Source organism: Papio anubis, chromosome 1, assembly GCF_008728515.1.
Source record: "Papio anubis isolate 15944 chromosome 1, Panubis1.0, whole genome shotgun sequence".
Lineage (NCBI taxonomy): Eukaryota > Metazoa > Chordata > Mammalia > Primates > Cercopithecidae > Papio > Papio anubis.
This window is the reverse complement of record NC_044976.1, coordinates 93,863,342-93,884,074: the sequence shown is the minus strand read 5'-3', so window position 1 is coordinate 93,884,074 and position 20,733 is coordinate 93,863,342. Positions and strand designations below refer to the sequence as shown.

Below are 20,733 nucleotides of genomic sequence, written 5' to 3'. Positions count from 1 at the left end.
GATGAGGGAGAAGACCTCATGAATAAGATTACTGCTCTTATCAAATAGGCCCAAGGAGGTTCATCCACCCCTTCTGCCATATGAGGATGCAATAAGAAGATATCTTTAATAAACCAGGATATGAAACCTGGAAGCAGGTCTTCACCAGACAGTGAATCTGCCAGTCCGTAATCTTGGACTTCCCAACCTCCAGAACTGTGAGAAGTAAATTTCTGTGGTTTATAAACTACTCAGTAGAAAGTTATTTTGTTATAGAAGTCTAAACAAACAGACTAGGACAGTGTTTATATGATCCCAGTCCTAATGAGTTAGTTTTATAAATGCTTAGATAATGATTAAAGAATTATGCATAGAAAAAGTTACATTAAGAAGACATCAAACAACTAAGCATTGTCATATTTGTGTGGCAAGACCATGGATCACATTTCTTTCTCTTTTATTCCAGGAGGCAATTTGTATCTCTATGATGAAAATAAAAATAACATTTAAGATGTATTTAAGAGTCTATATAAAAAGGTTTTTTATAGTTGGCTTGTAATTTGAGCAATTAATATTACAAATCTGTATGCATAATAACATATAATCAGATTTTTAAAAAGTGTTTAGAAAAGATTTCTTGATTTCTCCTCCATCTCTTCCTTCAAACCTGCTTCTTCCTTAGTTTTCCCTATCTTAGGATCACCATTCTCCCATCTATTCAAGCCAAAATCATAAAAAAGTCATCATTTATCAAGCCTTTTCCCTCACTTTCCTGTAAGCAGTTCATCAATAACTACTGTCAACTCTACCTGTAAAATATATCCTGAATCCACCTATTTCTCTTCATCTCTACTGTCACCACTTCAGTGTGAACCAATGTTTTACAAACTGTAAATTGCCACTCATTGCTGAGTTATCAAATCAGTTTTGTGGGTGACAACCAGCATTTCTTTCTTTTACAGTGAAAGAGAACAGAAAAATTCAGAGGGCGTCATTCACGGTAAGGGTATTGTCTCATTAAATTTTTGCTTATGTATATATGTTTATGGGTGGAGTCACCACACAAAATATGTTTCCTCCTTTGGATTATGGAACAAAATGTTTGAAACCCTAGATTTAGGCCCACATCATTTCTCACTTGGACTGCTTAAAACCTGGAATGTTTATTCTTGGCACAATAAGAAGCCAAATACTTTACAATGGCCTAACGACCCAGCATAGTCTTATGCCTCCTTCCTCTCCGACCACATCTTCATCTCTCATCCTCCTCACTCATGCTCCAGTCACACTACCTGCTTTTCACTGAACACACCAGTCTCCCCACCTCCAGGACACTGTACTTGCTATTTCCTCTGCATAGATTGTTCTTCACAATACTTGCAGATGCCTCCTGCCTGGTCTTAGCAAGAGTGACATCTCCACAAAGTAACCTGTTGAAAATGTCCCCAATTTCCATTTTCTTCTATTTATTTCATGTTACTTATTATTATATGGAATTATGTTTCTTTCTTTTTTCAGACGTCTTTACTCCCCATCTCTCTTTGCTACAGTATTTAAGTTCTAAGAGAGCAAAGTCTTCTTGTCTGCCTCCTTCACTGATAAATATTCAGGGCCTAAAATAAAGCCTGGTAAATAGTGCATACTGAATAAATATTTACTTTTTATTTTTTATTATTGAATCAATATTTTTTTGATTGACTTCCTGTCTGGTGACCTACTAAATGTGAAACACTATGCCAGACCTACGGGTTGAAGATGAAAGACACACGCTACACAGAATCACCTGATTTGCTTTCCCTTGTTCCTTATCTCTGTCTTAATCCGTTTGGGCTGCTATCATAAACTATCATCAAGTGGGTGCTCATAAATAATAGAAATAAGTAACAGAAATTTTTTGCAGTTCTGGAGGTTGACAAGTCCAACATCAAACCTCCGGCCAATCTGTTGTCTGAGGACTCACTTCCTGGTTCACAGACAGCTGTCTTCTCACTGTAACCCCACAGCGCTGAAGAGTGAGGGATCTCTCTGATACAAACATTCAGTTAATTGCAACCTCTGTTCCCTTCCAGAATCTAAGCTCCCTGTGGGCAAAGACCCTGACAGTTTTGTTCACCGTTTATACCCTTTCCCTTACATGGTGCCTGGTACCTAGAGTGTTAATTTTTTTTTTTTTTTTAATTAAGTGAACGAGATCTTGAATTTGTGGTGGCCCCAATACACAGAGTTGAATAATGTTCCAGCAAGTCTCTGTTACCTGGGTTAAGCGTAGAAAATGTAAACATTTGGTTTGATCTAGGGTAAGGATATTTAGGAGTTGAAGCTAATGGCTAGAAAGTCATGAAAGGGGTAGACAATGGAATGTAGACTTCTGGCTTCACTTCTTAAATAAACAGCTTAGATTCCTTTTTTAAAAAAATGGTTCGGGCCAGGTGTGGTTGCTCACACCTGTAATCCCAGCATTTTGGGAGGCCATCGCGGGTGAATCACCTGAGGTCAGGAGTTCAACACCAGCCTGGCCAACACGGTGAAACCCCGTCTCTACTAAAAATACAAAAATTAGTCGGGCGTGGTGGTGGATGCCTGTAATCCCAGCTACTCGGGAGGCTGAGGCACAAGAATCACTTGAACCTGGGAGGTGGAGGTTGCAGTGAGCCAAGATCATGCCACTGCACTCCAGCCTGGGTGAGGGAGTAAGACTCCATTTAAAAAAAAGAAGAAAAAGAATGGTTCAAAGTCATATGTTTTCATTTAGAGTAGTAATTTTTAAAGAAAAAAATTACAATACTATTACATCTATTTTCTCCATTCTTTAGAATATAACTCCTAATTAGTATTTAGTTTTGCTTACTACAGAGCTTAGGAATCATCTACATTTTTCCCTAGAGCATGCAGATGTCTTACTTTCCTTCATGATATGGTGCCTTAGAACAGGGGTCCCCAAACACCAGGCCAGTTTGTGGCCTGTTGGGAACTGGACCACACAGCAAGAGATGAGCGGTGGGCCAATGAGCATTATCACTTGAGCTCTGTCTCCTGTCAGATCAGCAGGGCATTAGATTCTAATGTGAGCACCAACCCTACTGTGAACTGCGCACGCGAGGGATTTAGGCTGCATGCTCCTTATGAGAATCTAATGCCTGATGATCTCAGGTGGAACAGTTTCATCCTGAAACCATCCTCCCTACCCTGTCCCATGGAAAAATTGTCTTCCACGAAATTGGTCCCTGGTGCCAAAAAGGTTGCGCACTGCCACCTCAGAGAGTCAGTTGTAAAAATCAGGAATGGATCTACTACAGATAATTATCACCAATCAGCTAGAGACCAATAATGTTGCAGGAAACAAGTATACCAGCAAAGTCACAGACAATAAACATTGTCATAATAATGTCCCCATCTGATTTCATCCTGGCCTTGACTCTCCACAAAGCCCACCAAATAATCCCAGCAGCGTACACCTAGAGTCACAAAGAACACAGAAGTGTTATAGAAAGTCCTGAACTCATGGCAAGTCCTAACACTGAGTCAATCAAGGTAATTGACCCATTAGTGATGGACTGGCTTCTCACAATAGAGGATTCAGACTGGTCTTGGTGAGAGGGTACTAAATAACTTACCATTTACATTTCTGTTAATCATCTATTTTCCTTTCTGATTATTATATTTAATTGTGGGAAACAAAGAAACTGAGTTCTATATTTGGATACCATGATGAAAATGTTTACATCTTTTAAAGATTAAATCCAGGAAGAATATTACAAAATTCAACTTGGCTGCAAGTACAGTGGGAAAGTACATCATTAAAACTTTATCTCTTTCCCCTAAGAATGTTGAAGCACTCAGCAGATATTTATACTTAGCCTTTTTGGCTAGGTTCATTGATTGCAACTGATACTGTCTCCTCTTGCAAGTGAGGCAGATGGAGTCATAAACAAGTGGCCTCATTCAAGGGCATACAGTCACAATCAAAATTGGAATTTAGACCACCTCCAAAAACTTACACACTTGAAACTAGTATTCTGGAATTACTGTCTGATAGGAATTTGCTCATACCCTACCATACCCTGGGCTACATGCCCTAACCTTGATTCTAATTACCATTTTTGTTTTTTTTGTTGTTGTTGTTTTGAGATGGAGTCTCACTCTGTTGCCCAGGCTGGAATGCAGTGGTGTGATCTCAGCTCACTGCAACCTCTGCCTCCTGGGTTCAAGCAATTCTCCTGCCTCAGCCTCCCGAATAGCTGGGATTACAGGTGCATGATGCCATACCCGGCTAATTTCTTGTGTTTTACTAGAGACAGGGTTACACCGTGTTGCCCAGGCTGGTCGCGAACTCCTGAGCTCAGGCAATTCGCCCGCCTCAGCCTCCCAAAGTGCTGGTATTACAGACATGAGCCACCATGCCCAGCCCATAATTACTGAATGATGGAATCTGAAAGAAAAGTGGCCTTCAATTCAACCAGTTCAACTTCTCACTTTCCAGATCAAAAAACAAAAGCCAGTAAGGTGACAGCACTTGCCTAAAACGCTTACTAGGAGGTAATAGGGCCAGAACTGGAATCCAAGTTTCTAGAGTCCCAGATGAAAAGATTTTCTATGTGTTATCCAAAACATCAAAGTCTGTTCTAAAGCCTGTAGTGGGCTCTGCACCGACTAGTTGCCCCATTCAATGGGGGTGGGAGGAACTAATTTCTTTGACCTCTCAGCTGAGAGAAAACACAGCAGCTTGGCCGTGGCCCCACTTATACAGGACAGGAAGTTCTGAGATCCAGGTTGCCAATCAAGAATGAGTTTGTTTATCCTGGTTGTTCCAGGAATTCATGTGATAATTTAACAAGTACTCAGTAAATGTTAACATAATTTAATGAGGGCTTTTTTCTCTCAACTCTATCTGAACATTTTTGTTACATTTTTAGTGGAAAAAAATAAGAATAAATTCCCTTACTATATGGTCTTGAGGATGAATAGAACGCAGATCAGAAAGAAAGGGCCTCTAGGCCAAATCACAGCAAATGCAAGTGCCTGGAGCTGGATGAGCATGGGGGCGACAGTGGCACTCTTCTGGGAGAACTTTCAGGGGTACCGTGAGGTTGAATAGCTAGGGTAGGGCCATAGATATCATCAAGAACCTTAGATCTGGCTTAAGGAATTTAGACTTGGGAGTGGAGTACTGGAAGTTTTGAGCAGGACTGTGACAAAAATTTCAGATGGATTCTAAAGTGATGACTCCAAAGGTAGCATGTACGATGGAAGGGAGAGTGTGGATTTGAAGGCCAATTAAAAGACTGCATGGGGCCAGGCACAGTGGCTCACACCTGTAATCCCAGCATTTTGGGAGGCCGAGGCCAGCAGATCACTTGAGGGCAGGAGTTTGAGACCAGACTGGCCAATGACAAAGCCCCATCTCTACTAAAAATAACAAAAATTAGCTGGGTGTGGTGGCGCGCGCCTGTAGTTCCAGCTACTTGTTGGTTGAGGCAGGAGAATTGCATGAACCCAGGAAGCGGAGATTGCAGTGAGCCGAGACTGCGCCAGTCAACTCCAGCCTGGGAGACAGAGTGAGACCCTCACTCAACAAAAACAAACAAACAAAAAAATAGCATGGTTGTCCAAGAGAGAATGTTTCAAAGTGCCTCTCCATTTCCCCTCTGAATTCATAAACTGAAACTGGGAGCCTAACACAGTCCCTGCAGCCTCCATCCCTGCTCCAGGATCCACAGCTGCTTCTGATCCACCCTTTGAGCTTCTGCCCTTTCTTGCACCATCCGAAGACCACCTCATGCAGGGAGCCAATCCCACTGCAAGGCTGGGGTCTCCCCATTCCACAGTAACCTCTAGCTAGAGGACTTCAGAGAAGGGCCTTATTCTTTAGGCCTCTTACTATCATCTCTGGACCTTTCTCAAGCTCCTTGACTTGACAGGGCTGAGCTGACCCCATGGGGAACAATGAATCATGGGGTCAGCTCATTGGAACCTGAAAGGGTGGTGAGGAAACCTGGGTCAGTGACCACTCAGGAACCTGAAATATCCACATGCAAGGGATCAAGGCAAGACATTGCATCAGAAATCTGAAAAGTCATGAAAACCACACTGTGTGGTACTTGGAGAGAGCTTTCTTTTTCTTCCAGATGCTCTCTGAGAGAAACTCTGCACAACACTGGCATTATGTTAAAAGTCTGTCACAGGCTCTACCACTCTTCCAATTACTATGCCTTCTCTTTTATCATTCATGGCAAATGACTGCAGCTCCCCACATTCTGACATCACAACCCAGTGGCATCTGTCCCCTCTCCATTCCACAGCCTTATTCCTGAGTTAGGTTGTTTTTCTAAATCCCTTCACCTCTCTGTCTGATATTTATCAGGTCAGCGTCTTTATTTATCTTCCTTGTCCCAGGCCAGCCATCAGGATTAACTACATTGCAGGTCCTTGGCCAGTTTCTCCATCGCTTAACCTCTTCTGTACTCTCATTCATCTAATTTGACACTGAGAATCTTCCTTGAATGTCATTTAAATCATATTACTAAGCCTTCAAAGCTACACCTGTTCCTTCCTAATTGCCTCGTTTCAAACTAAAGCTCTTGCTAATAGGATGGGAGAGTTGGAAGGAACGTCAGAGATTATTTTACAGATAACAAAACTAAGACTCAGATTAAGATGCTTCTTCATGGTTGCTGTAGGCTTTTAGGCACCTCACTCTTTCCAAATTGCTCTTTTCTAATTGACAATTCAAACAAAATTCTACCCTCTTTTACCTCATCCATTCATACATCCTTTCTGTCCACAACAGTGTACTTTATATATGTATTTACATATGTGTATATATGTACTTTATGTATGTATCCACCTACATACATCTAGAGAAGCATATATAATGAATATGTATGTATTCCATTTTAACACAGAAAAGTCATAAAACTTTTCTTTTTCCTTAGAGACAGGGTCTTGCTATGTAGCTCAGGCTGAACTGAAACTCCTGGGCTCAAGTGATGCTCCCACCTCAGCCTCCCCAAGTAACAGGGACTACAGGCACGTGCTACCATGCCTGTCTCTGAGAAAAGTTGTAACTTCTTATACTCTTGATACCATGTATAGGAATTTTACTATATTCATTTTTTTCCCTGATAAGTTCCTGTCACCCAAAATGCAATGTATATAAACATAACATTTTCTTATTTTTTTCTGTTCTCTGAAGTCCCTTCCTCTTTCCTTGGTGTCATTCTTTCCAAATTTCCATCTTTCCATCTTTTATCCTCAACAGAAATACAGCCCATCATCCAGCCTATCATCCCTATTGCCTTTCCTTTTCTGTACAAGTCCCTTTCGGAAGTTCTCCACAGGTAATTTCTGCTGAAATAATCCATGATCTGGTAAGATGACAAGACTAGATATGGTGATTGAATTTAGTTGGAGGTAGGTGAAAAGAGAAAGGGACTACGTAGCAATGGCAGGGCGGATCTAGGAGCACTGTGCCAAAAATGACAATGGGCACAGCTACTCAAGCAGAGGGTGGTGTGTACCACCCTTAGAGGAAGAGTCCAATTTGGGGGAAGCATCTAGGAACATGTCAGAAGACCAGTTACTAGCATAGGGAACAGTTACAAATTTGTCAAATCACTTGTTTTGTGCAGGCTGAAGGACCATCAAAAAGGAGGGAAAGCAGTAAGTAGACTTTTAGAAAAAGACCAGAGGATAGAAGAACAAAACATGGATCATGTTTGAAACGGCCTGAGGTGTGACAGAGACCCCATTTACACTTGCTTCTAGTAGCTCTGAATACTTGTAATATCACCTGTGGCCTATCTCCACTGACAGCTGTGACTGCTATTTTCATTCTGAAATTCAGCTGTTCCTTTGCCAGTCTGGACACAACATTTTAGGCATGTTCTGAAGCATGATTCATGGTACTCTCCATAGGCCAAACCTCTTCAGTATTCTATTTAATTAGTGCTCTGCTTCCTGACCTGCTGGATATTCTCAAACCAAGATGCAGGATTAAGACCACAGGCAATTTGAGAAGGTAGGAATTCCAGCCAAGACATTTGGCAAAAAGCACTAGAGACCACATGAGAGGCCCTAGGGACAAAGGTAAGGAGATTAAAAACACAACTGCCAAAGTTTTACTTAATCTAAAAGAACGTATCGATTAGACAGCACCATTCCTTTCATTAACAAGCGTGACTAAAATGTTTGCAACTCCTGCTGGTCTGCTACCAAGCTGGGACCTCAGTGGGGAGAAAGGGAGGGAAGGAAATAAGCAAGCTCCACCAGGATCCTGAGGAATAAAAATTTACCTTTAGGATTAAGGTGCTAGAAGAGATTATTTGATTTGCAGAATATAATTTTATCATTAATCTATTCATTAATTACTATTAAAGTATACACCTTGCAGACAAACTTTTGCACTAAATAATTGTGATTTTATTTTATTTTTTTCCACAAAATACAAAGCTTTGCACCACATTGTGGTAGTGTTCTAGCACAAGAAAATCCCAAGGTTTTCATGGAGGGGAAGGGGAGAGGGGGGTGATTTACAGGGTGTTCATTTTATCATTCTTAAAATGTTAACTAAAAATTTCATGACAAAGTATGTCAACCTTGTATAACATGCAGATTATTGCTTAGAACTTGCATATACTTTAAAATGGCACACATAAAGTACACAAACATTTCAAAATTTTAATGGAAATAATAACTTAGACATTTATTATCCCTCCAAATAAAACAACCAGGAAACAAAATAAAGAATGCTAAGTTGCTATTTTAAGTACTGATAAGTCCTAGTAACACTGATTCATAAATTATCTAGTCTTACATTTTGTAAATAAAAGTTCTTCAGCCTTATGGAAATAAATTAGAAGGTATGTTCTCAAAATAATATTAAGTATATTTTGACAGACTTCTAAAAATCTTTGACAATTATATATTATATATTCTCAGAAAAAAAGTATATATCTATGTATCTATATATATCACTATAGCTCTATTTACTGCTTTCCAAGTAGCTTTTTCAAATAAAATCTAAAAGTCATTATTATTACAAATTCTAATACCAAAAAATCTCATAACTTATCCTATTTACAAGTTAGTGAGAGTATTATCTACACAAAGTTCATTAAGTAAAAAGTAGACACAGTCATACCAGAAACAAACCAAACAGGAAACAGAAAAACATAGAGCACATTCTATATACAGCTATACCTTTAGGCTTGTAAAGTAGCAAATAACCCTAATGTACACTTAATTACAGAAAGAATTACATAAAGATATAAAGAAAAAATATACAGAGGATGTTTAACGAGTTTTCAGCCAGAGGTACTGTACTTATAAATCTTTGAGATTTAGAAATATTTCTGGTTTTGGTCTTATGTATAGGGCCTGATGTGTCCACTGCTTAGAGTGAATAAGTGTAAACATTTTCAATGCAAACAAACCAATCTTTAGGAGCTGCTTTCAATTCTTCACTGCTATCCAAAATATATTCCAATAAAGGTATGAATTATTATCAAAACTAGAAGCTGGCCTAGTGTGGCCTAGAAAGGGGTAGGGTTCAAGTCCTTGGATGTTGTACTTTGGAAAACACCAAGTAATGCAGTTGCTGGTAAATTTCAAAGAAACTTTACCCTAATAGCAAAGTTTTCCCTAACGAGCAGGACTCTAAAATAATTTTGCCACAAGCCAGCACCTACCCTCTCATAACAATTCCTCTGTGCTCCTGTCATGGGGTCTAAAAAGAACATTTAGATAATTTACAAGCCTATAATAAATCTTCAGCTGAAACACATTACAAAGCTCTGATTGTTAAACCAGTTTAAGAAAGAGAGAGATGACAGATGTCTCTTAATAAAACCATAACATTATTAGCTTTGCCTCATGTTTTAAACAGGTATTAAATGCTGAATGGCTTCCTATAGTCTCTTAGTAAGTCATGATTTGTCTGAGCTCCACTTTAAACTTGACTACGATGCTTTTTTTCAATGAGAGAACCTATTTGTAAACTTTTAAATTTGCCATAAGAGACTGGGAAGCTTACAGATACCTGAGGAGGTCTCAAAAGTTGACAGTGAAAGGTGTTAGCATAAAAGAGGGAGATGCTGATGAAGTCATCTGGGGTATCAGGAGAAAGAGATGGAAGGATTCAAAGAGAAAACTTCTAGATCGAGGGAGGACTATCACGGCATTTAAGGGAAAAGCATTCTCAATGCCTCCTCTAACTCCAGATCCTCTAGCTTTTCATTTTCCTATACACCTCACATGTGTTTTGCATCAGAGTTCACTTTCAGTAGCTTTAATGTATTTCAAGGAGCTATGTTTAAGGTTGGGAAGGTCTATGTGCATCCAGAGACACAAGAAGGGTCTCACTGTATGCCGGCTTGCACCTGAGAAACACTGTGCTACTCTTGATAAAATTATCTAAGTTCAACTTCTTATGGAATCCAAACACATAAAAATACACAAACTTTTATGAAGTATTATTGATGATGTCAATACATGAACTATTCCATTTCAGCTAATAGACTAAACCACTTAAAGCCATTCAAATGCACATTTATTTAAATGTTTGGAATTAAGAGCAGCCTAGAAACAGAAAACGTGTTCGAATATTTATTTTAACAGCATCTTTTGGAACATGTTTATTTCCCTTAAAAAATGACACAGACAAAACATGTACACTGTAACAACACTTTCCCCTCTGTTTCTCCAGAAGAAAAATGTTTCTGCATGCCTGATAACAGATGGTGCAACCAATAGTAAACCTGGCTCTCAACACCAGTGAAGAACCATTCTCCAAATGCCCAGTGTGCCTCAGAGGAAGTATACAATTTAAAAGTTGACCCTGTAGCAAAAATTTTGAGTCAAATTATTAAAATTTAGAAAAGAAACTGGATTCAAATACTTACAAACTAGGCAGTTTTTAAAACTAGACCTTTAAGACAGTCCTGGGTCATCCATAATATATGAGAGTCACTCTTAGGGGTGGTAACAACATAACTATTATTTCACTTAACATAAGGCTAATCCATGAAATAACAAAATCAAACAGTTGGGATAAAAATTTAATTCAACTTACTGTAGGGTATCAACACATATTTGAGCAGAAGTTAATTTCTTTGCACTCATATATAACTTCATTTTGAGTTTTACATAAATGCAAATAATCCTTTAAAAGACTTTAGACCTAAGAAGGCAAACTTTGTAAGTTAAAGCTCATAATTTTCAAATTTTCACAAATAAAAATTTAATGCAGGATCTATGATCTTGCATGCTAGTAGTTGGTTTTCATTCATTGTTAAGTTTCACAAGAACTTTTATTGTCTAGGATACTACACATTCAAAAAACATCTTTATAATTACAGGTTGTCATTTGTTTCTACAAAAATAGAATTGCTCAAAAATTTTTATCAATTTGCTTTTATTTTTCTATAAATATTTTAATAGAGTTGTTAAATATCAGAATGCCTGATAGAATCATTTAATCTGTGTAGTCAAAATACTGAATATTTAAAATGTCTAGCAAACGTTTTTCATTTAATAAATGAAAAATTCATCGTGTAGTAAATGATATGTTCCATCTTCATTTGTATTTTAGGTAGGTGAATACAATCATAGAACAGCAAAGTGTACCTCCTGCAAAGGTCAGACTTAAAGTAGCAGGGCAGTTTCTAGTGGCACTTCCATTCCATGTCTGTTGTATGAGGAAATATGTAGAAGCTACTTTAGGGTATTTAATCTGGATGTTGAATTAACTGTCATGCAGCCAGCATAAGATAAGGATTGCTGAATAAGGGAATCACAAACTTTAGTTCAAAATTTTGATATTTTAAATATACTTATTTAGTGAGTGGCTATACCAGTGAAGGGTAACATTAATGAAAGTAAGAATGAAGTTTTAAGCATGGAATAGTAACTATAAAAACAAACTGCTACACAGAGACTCACTAATATTATAGCTTTATACTGTCTTCATTTTGATAGTGGGTTTAAAATCTGCGTTCAGAACTAGAGAAATATCCAGAGTCAAAAAATATTTATCTCAAGGTATCTTTCTAAAAGAAATAATTTCCAAAATATTTTTATTATGTAAATTTTTTAAAGCCACTTTTCCTGCAAAAAGGTAAGAACAAGATAAAATCACTTGCTTTCCTACCCGCCCCTAGTTAACCAGTACATATTTAAGCACCTATGGTGTTGACAGCATTAAATTTAGCAACAAATTATCAGTGTAATATTAGCTGCTTTAAAAATAACTTTTTACATTAATTCTTTCAAAAATAAATGTACCTAGTATAAGTCAATCAATTTCATTTTATCACTTAGTTATTGACTGAGATTTCAATCTTCTTTAAATGTTCTAAAACTTATCAGGCTCTATCTGCATTGAATAATCAAATCAAATCAAAAGTCTTGATTATATTCAGCTAGCATGAACAATGAAAGTGAGTCAAACATTCTCCTTCAAACCACGAAACTGAATGGATTACATCTTTTGGCATGAGTTCAATTAATTTCAAGTATTCATCACTGGTAGAATTAAATTTCTTCCTTTCTCAGGTAAGAATAATCATTAAGCTCAAGTGCTTAAAAAATAAATAAAGGCAATAATAGATAAATATATAATTATATATTTGGATTGCAAGAATCAAAGTAAAAGCAAAACACATACACACACAACCAGAGTCACCAGTCATCTATCTTCATATAATCAGACAATAATTTTGATGATAGAATACTTGGATTAAATTACCTTCTTTTTTTTCTGTGCTTTAAGATAGAAATTCAAAGCATTAAAATGCTGACTAAGTAAGCACGGGTATGAATTGTGAGTAAAATATGAACACTGATTTTTTGTAATAGTTTGGGTCTCATCAAGAAGAGGCCTATTTCAGGAGCATAATAAATACATATTGCATAAGACTTTGGTACTGATGGTGCTGGGTTCAGAACTCAGGGAAGATTTTGCAAACAGAAAATATTTTTCACAGAAAAAATGCAAGGAAAGCAGATAGGGATAATAAAGCTTTTTTTCTTAATGATTCCTCCTATTAGTCTAAATAGTCCTCTATCGACATGTATTTTTAGAAGAAGAAATTCATCTCTTAAGGAGGTCTATAATCTGTCTTAAGCCTTACTATAAAATAAAAAAGCAATAATTTGATAAATGCTAAAATAGAAATAAGACAGTGATATTTGAGAAATCTTAAAATGTGGGGCATATTCTCCATGACTAAACTAATTAAATATTCCCAAAGTGGTAAAATATTTCATCATTAATAGGTGATTGCATGTCTGAAATTAAAAATGTTACTTCTGAATAGCCTGAGAAAGAGAACATGCCAACAATTTAGAAATTAAACCCTACACAAGTGTTGACAGCCATAGTAAGAAAAGAGTGCATACAACAAATGTTAAGAGCTATTTACAGATTTAAAAGCAGTTCCCATTCTTTCAGCAAAATTGGTGACATAAAACCATTTGTACCAGATTATCATAGTCATCTTTCACAGAGAAAAATACTAATGCAGTTAAGAGATTTCTCAAAAGATTCACCATTATATTGATCATTTTTATTTAAACCTTTAAGATTTTTATCCATGCTTATAAATAAGGCAAAAGAAAGGCAGAAAAGACATCTTGGGATGAAAACTTAATTTTAATTTTACTTTCTTTTTTTTTTTTTTTTTTTTTGAGACGGAGTCTTGCTGTGTCACTCAGGCTGGAGTGCAGTGGCACAATCTCGGCTCACTGCAACCTCCATCTCCCAGGTTCAAGCGATTCTCCTGCCTCAGCCTCCCAAGTAGCTAGGATTACAGGCGCCAACCACCACGCCCAGCTAATTTTTTTGTGTTTTTAGTAAAGATGGGGTTTCACCATGTTGGCCAAGCTAGTCTCGAACTCCTGACCTCAGTGATCCACCCACCTTGGCCTCCCAAAGTGCTGGGATTACAGGCATGAGCCACCATGCCCGGCCTTCTCTTTTCTAAAGGTTAAAAAAAAATGACACTGAAATCCTGAATAACAATTATAATTAATAAAGATACACAAGAACATGCCAAGAATTCACCCTATCAGCAGATATAATACTGGGTAGTAATGAAGTTTGCTTATTGGTAGCACTCCTTTAATCAAGTTTTCCATTCTGAAGACTATTTTTGGCTTTCTCTTGTTTGATGTGAGAGATGACTTTGATGCAACCTTTTGAAATTTTGATCATCCACATGACATTCATCACATCCAAAACAACACAACTAATGACCCAGGATAACTGGATTAAAACTCCAAGCCTTTTGTAGGGTTCTGTTCCATACACGGAATACATGAAGCCATAATGAGGAAGCATTGAGGCAATTCGCACGATGAAGAATACTACTGTCATGAGTATTCCATTGATAACGATAGCTTTAGAAAACTTGGGATACTTCAGAGCTTCAAAGAACCACCTGAAAAATGAATTAAAGAAACATCACATTTACACTGCCTCTCTGAGGATTTAACCATTTTTATTTTAGTTTTTAAATTTTAAAATTCAGTGAAGGAGGAGCAAAGGGCCTAGAATAGCATACACAATGCTGAAAAAGAAAAAAGTTGGAGGACTCACACTACCCATTTCCAAGACTTACTATAAAGCGACAGTAATCAAGTCAGCATGGTGTTGGTGAAAGAATCAATAAACCAATGGAAGAGAAAAGAGAGCTCAGAAATAGACCCACACAAATATACTCAACTGATTTTTGACAAAAGCATAAAGGTAATTCAGGGAGGAAGAAAGTCTTTTCAACAAGCTGTGCAAAATTGTATATCCACATGGAGAAAATGAAGTTAAACAGAGATCTCACACCTTACACAAAAATTAACTCAAAATGGATCAAAGACCTAAATGTAAAATGCAAAACTGTAAAACTTCCGTAAGAAAACGGGAAAAACCTGCATGATCTTGCATTTGGTGGTGATATTTTAGATACAACACCAAAAGCATCATCCATGGAAGAAAAAGTTGGTAAGTTGGACTTCATTAAAATTAAAACTTGCTCTGTGAAAGACACTGTTAAAGAAAAGACAACCACACACTAGGAAAACATATTTAAAATATACATGTATGATAAAGTACATGTATACAAAGTACACAAAGAATTCTTAAAAGTCAACGATAAGAAACAACCCAATTAAAACACTGGTAAAAGAGCATAACAAACATCTCATCAGAAAATATATACAGATGAAAAATAAGCGTATAAAAAGATGTTCACTATTGTCATTAGAAAGTGCAAATTTCAGTGGCTCACACCTGTAATCCCAGCACTTTGGGAGGCCGAGGCGGGTGGATCACCTGAGGTCAGGGGTTTGAAACCATCATGGTCAGTTGGGTGCAGTGGCTCATGCCTGTAATCCCAGCACTTTGGGAGGCTGAAGCAGGTGGATCATCAGGTCAGGAGTTCAAGACCAGCCTGGCCAAGATGGTGAAACCCCATCTCTACTAAAAATACAAAAATTAGCCAGGCGTGGTGGCAGGCACCTGTAATCCCAGCTACTCAGAGGCTGAGGCAGAGAACTGCTTGAACCCAGGAGGCAGAGGTTGCAATGAGCCAAGATCACACCACTGCACTCCAGCCTGGGCGACAGAGCGAGACTCCATCTCAAAAAAAAAAAAAAAAGAAAAGAAAGAAAAGAAAAGAAAAGAAACCAGTGTGGCCAAAATGGCGAAACCCCATCTCTACTAAAAATACAAAATTAGCTGGGTGTGGTGGCGCATGTCTGTAATTCCAGATACTTGAGAGGCTGAGGCAGGAGAATCTCTTGAACCTGGGAGGCAGAGGTTGCAGTGAGCTGAAATCGTGCCATTGCACTCCAGCCTGGGCAACAAGAGTGAGACTCCATCTCAAGATGAGAAGGAGAAAGAAAGAAAGGAAAGAAAGGAAAGAAAGAAAGGAGTGGAGTGGAGGGGAGTGGAGGGGAGGGGAGGGAAGGGAAGGGAAGGAAGAAAGGAAAGAAAGAAAGAAAGAGAGAGAGCAAATTTTAGCAACAAGATACTATACTCTACACCTATTAAAATAGCTAAAATCCCAAAAAATGGACAATAACAATTGCTGGCAAGGGTGTGGAACAAGAACACTACTCACTCATTGCTGCTAGGAATGCAAAATGGTACAACCACTTTAGAAGACAGTTTAGCAGGCATAAAACTAAACATATTCATAGTACACAAACCAGCAATCACATTCCTAGGTATTTTTCCACTGATTAAAAGATGTATGTCCACACAAAAGCTGCATACATGTTTACACCAGCTTTATTCATAACTGCCAACAACTACAAGCCATCAAGATGGACAAACATTGTAGTATATCCATACAGTGGAATACTACTTAGCAATACAAATAAACTATCAATTCATATAACAGCAAGAATGAATCTAAAGTGCTAAGTAAATGAAACCATTCTGAAAATCCTGTATACTGTATAATTCCATTTGTAGACATTCTAGAAAAAGCAAAAGTATCAAGACAGAAAACAGAGCAGTGGTTTCCAGTGTTTCGGAAAGAGTAGAAGGGGATTGAGTAGGTAAAATAAGGGATATTTTAGGGTGGTGAAACTGTTATGCATAACACTATAGTGTTGGATACATGACATTATGCACTTACCAAAACCCACAGAAGTGCACTAAAAGTGAACTTGATGTATGCAAAATTTTAAACAATCAGGAGGTTGGGGGATGCCAGGATGCAATGCAAACAGTGACAAATGAATCTTAACTGTTACAAATGTATGATATAACATCCCTGAAAGGACTAAGGTAGAAAGAAGTGCTGACCTAAGTGACTTCAAAGATGAATGGAGACAATAAGACAAAGGCAAAAGAAACTGTGTACAGGCAATGTACTCTAGCTCATGGCAAAAATGGCTGACAATTCTGAAACCATTATACATGTATATCAGGACTGAACAAATAAATAGATTTGTTTGATGAAAAATAGTGGGAACCAGGTTTCTCATTGTTGGAGTGAAAAGTTTCAGACGAGCAAGAAGAGGCTAGATTTTTGGCATGAGATACTGGATTAGATTTGGAAACAGTGAGCTATTTTAGCGTGATATAGCTATAAATGCATACATACAGAAATAATTATAGATACACGTATACACACAGGTCAGCATATTTCCAGGTTCTGTCAGCTAGGAGCCCATAGAAACCATGATGCCTCAGTAACAGTAAGCACACATGGCATCCACATGTTGGCTTCTAATACCACTCTCCATGAGAGAAACTAGGGCTCCTTGAGAAATACCTGATTTGAGGGCTGGGAACACAGAATACACAATATACAATATGAACCTGTTAGAGTATCATTTAGGGCCAGAGAGCAAGAAAGTGCTCAAAAAACAAAATGATGTATCTTTATGTCAAAGGAACACAGAAACCAACCAAATGAGCTCTCCAAGTCCAAAACTCACAATATGAGCAACAAAATAAATAATGTTGTACTGGATTATAACCTAAAGTATAAATATCCAGAAATCAATATTGATATAAATGAATAGGGGAGAAGAAACAAATCTGTTCTGAATAACTGCAAATAATTTATGTAGAAAACACACCTTCAATGAGGTAAAGCATAAACCCCTACTCTTCAAGTGTGGGCTGTGTATAGTGTAATGTATTGAACTGTTTCCCACTAAATTCTTATGTTGAAGCCCTAAAGCCCCAAAGTGACTGTATTTTGAGATAGGTCCTTTAAGAAGGCAATTAAGGTTAAATAAAGTCACAAGGGTCAAGCCCCAATCCAATAGGACCAGTGCCCTTAAAAGAAGAGAGAGACCAAAGTTCTCCCTCTCTCCCTCCATGCACACACAGTGAAGAGGCCATGTGAGGACACAGAGAGAAGTTGCCTTCTGCAAGAAAAGGAGAGGCGCCTCACCAGGAACCAACCCTGCAGGCACCTTGATCCTGGACTTCCAGCTTCCAACACTGTGCAAAAACACATTTCTGTTAAGTCACCCAGACTGTGGCATTTTTTATGGCAGCCCCAGCAAAGTAATACACAGAGTGACTTCCTTCCAAAGTGTACAGTATAGAAGGGGTAGGGGAAGGGCAGGTGTAAGGAATAACTTTAAAATGGAGAAACCGGACAAACACTACCTCAGGTGAACAAGCTTGACATCAACAATGATTAAATCATGTTCACAGCATGCAGTCCTAATATATGTGATGAGAATGGCACTGTCCCTCGGTGGTCTTCCTCCCCAAACCCCACAGCCCCAGTGTAATCACGAGAAAAACATCAGACAAACCCAAATTGAGGGACAGTCTCCATGCTTTCACTTCCTTTCCTACCTAATCCAAACTCCAAGTTAACTTCAGAACACACATCAGCACACCTGATCAGTACTCCTCAAAACCATCAAGGTCACCAAAGACAGGGGACATCTGAGAAATGATCACAGTCAACAGTAGCCTAAGCAGACATGAAACTAAATGTAGTGTGGCATTCTGGAAGGGATCCTGGGACAAAAAGGGGCACTGGGCAAAAACGAAAGAAATCCACACAAAGTATGGACTTCAGTTAACAATAAGATATTCACGTTGGTTCGCTAACTGTAACAACTGCACCCTACTGATCTATGATGCTAACAATAGGGAAAGTGGGGTGTGGGGTACATGGGGACCCTCTGTATCAGCCTTCTGATTTTTCTGTAAATATAAAACTATTCTAAAGATAAAAAGTTTTTTAAAAAGTTCAGCAAACGTTCGCTCTATTCCACTTTTGCTTTCTTAAAAAAACTGCCTTGCCTAATTTTACATCATTTTAGAAATCAAATTGCAAAAGCAGTAAAACATCCATGTATCTTAATATTCAATTTAACTGAATTAGTCATGATTAAGCTAAAATTGTTCAACATAAGAAACTAAAAATTGATAGTTAAAAAGCCTGAAAATATTTTGAGTGATTAAAATATCAAATAATTTATATAGGATAAGAGATGTATTATGTTTTATAAGTTTATGTAGGATAAAAGAGCTAAATTATCCAAGACAATTAAGAGGGACTATTTAGATAGCAATGGCTAAATTAATGAAATAATATTGCAAACAGGAAAACCACCACTAAAGCAATGACATCCACATTATAATCCAGGTCTCTGATCCTCCAGCCTTCTCTTCTCTAAAGACCTCCCTTCTCCTTCAGCCATTCATTTCTTTGACTACATGGCAGCCTTGGAATTACTCAAGAAATATTATACCTCAACGAACCCATTCCTCTCTAATCATAAGCCTTCCATATGTCTCTTTACCCAATCTCACCTAAACTACTTCTTTGACCTTCAAATCCTCAAATCCCTCTCTATCAGCCTCCATACTTTCACTTCCTTTCCTACCTAATCCAAACTCCAAGTTAACTTCAGAACACACATCAGCACCCTCCGTTCTCTTGCCACTTAATCTATCTCACCCACTCTGCTGATCTCCAGTGTTTCATCAAGCCAGCTTTCCTTAGGCAATACAGAATGATGTGAAGAGTACGTAGGGTGCTCTGCAGTCAGGCTGCCTGGGTTGAAAGCCTGGTTCTGCCATGGAGTAACTGTGTGGTCTTAGCTCTCTCTGCTATTGACCTCTATGTTTGTTTTCTCTCTATAAATGAAGATAAATGATAGTACCTCCTTTGTACTATGAAGCTGCCATGACACAGAGTAAGAACTCCTCCATACTGTAAATTCAATAAATATAATTACCCACCAATCTTGACATATTAAGATAAATGGCACAAATATAATTTTAAAAGATTTGAACTTCAGCAGAATTCTCAAATTGGCTTGACAATCCTTTCATTTAACTCCATAGTTCCCATAGAGTTGCTTCCAAACATGTCCTGCCATTCAAGTCAATTCCCTTCCTCATTCACTTTTGTCTCTCAATCCCATCAGAGTATCTGGTTCCTTCTATTACTGAGATATAGTTAATTATTGAGCAATGCCAGGGTTAGGGGTGCTGACTTCCCACGCAGTTGAAAATTCCTTGACTTTTGACTTGCTCACATTTATCTACTAGTAGCTGATTGTTGACCAGAAGCCTTACCAATAACATAAAAGTCAATTAACATTATTTTATGTTATTTGCATCATATACTATATTCTTACAATACAGTAAGCTAGAGAAAAACATTATTTTCTATAGAAAAGAAAATCATAAAGAAAAGAAAATATATGTACTATTAAGTGAAAGTGGATCTTTGTAAAGGTCTTCACTCTTGTCTTCACGTTAACTAGCCTTGAGTAAGAGGAGGAGTTGGTCCTGCTGTCACAGGGGTGGCAGGGTGGAAGAGGTGAAGAAGTTGGAGGAAAGGCAGGCACACTTAGTGCAAATTTTATTGAAAAAACTCCATGTGTCAGTGGACTCATACAGTTCAAACCCATGTTGTTCGGGAGTCAACTGCATTAGAGTCCATCAACCATGAATTCCTTCCACTCTGACCCCAAGATCTCAAAAATTCTTCTCAGGCCCCTTTACCTTTCAACTCACAGAAGAGTCCTCACCTTCTAGGATTTACTCAATGAACTACCCTGCTTTCCCTTGCTCTATCAAGTTCCCCTTCTATAAATTGATACTTTCTTCTTTTACCAACATGCTCAATTCCTCCTAATCCAAAAACCTCCCCTCCACCGCTTCTCTTCTCTGCCAATTTTTTGAAAGGGAAGTCAGACATATTCACAGGCATTCTTACTCCACTCCCAAACCCAATATGATATGACTGCAACTCTACAAAAGAA

General features: G+C 38.0%; 1 protein-coding gene and 1 long non-coding RNA gene across 8 annotated transcripts in view; one reads left to right on the top strand and one right to left on the bottom strand.

The window, feature by feature from the left end:
• Positions 1-20,733, top strand: part of LOC103886978 — a 73,041-nt gene that overhangs the window by 28,173 nt on the left and 24,135 nt on the right. Inside the window, exon 3 of one of the 2 annotated variants that reach the window (XR_004176282.1) lies at positions 942-979. This is a non-coding gene — a long non-coding RNA (uncharacterized LOC103886978). Of the gene's footprint in view, positions 1-941; positions 2,464-20,733 lie in introns of those variants that run through there. The other variant, XR_650882.4, reaches the window with a different exon arrangement.
• The window catches only part of TLCD4 (TLC domain containing 4), a 122,455-nt gene continuing 110,096 nt past the window's right edge, over positions 8,375-20,733 (bottom strand). For all 6 annotated transcript variants that reach the window (XM_017944924.3, XM_017944911.3, XM_009213366.4 and 3 more), the window contains one exon: positions 8,375-14,414. In XM_017944924.3, coding sequence (XP_017800413.1) covers positions 14,096-14,414 — 319 coding nt within the window. In that variant the 3' untranslated portion in view covers positions 8,375-14,095. The remainder of the gene's footprint in view (positions 14,415-20,733) is intronic.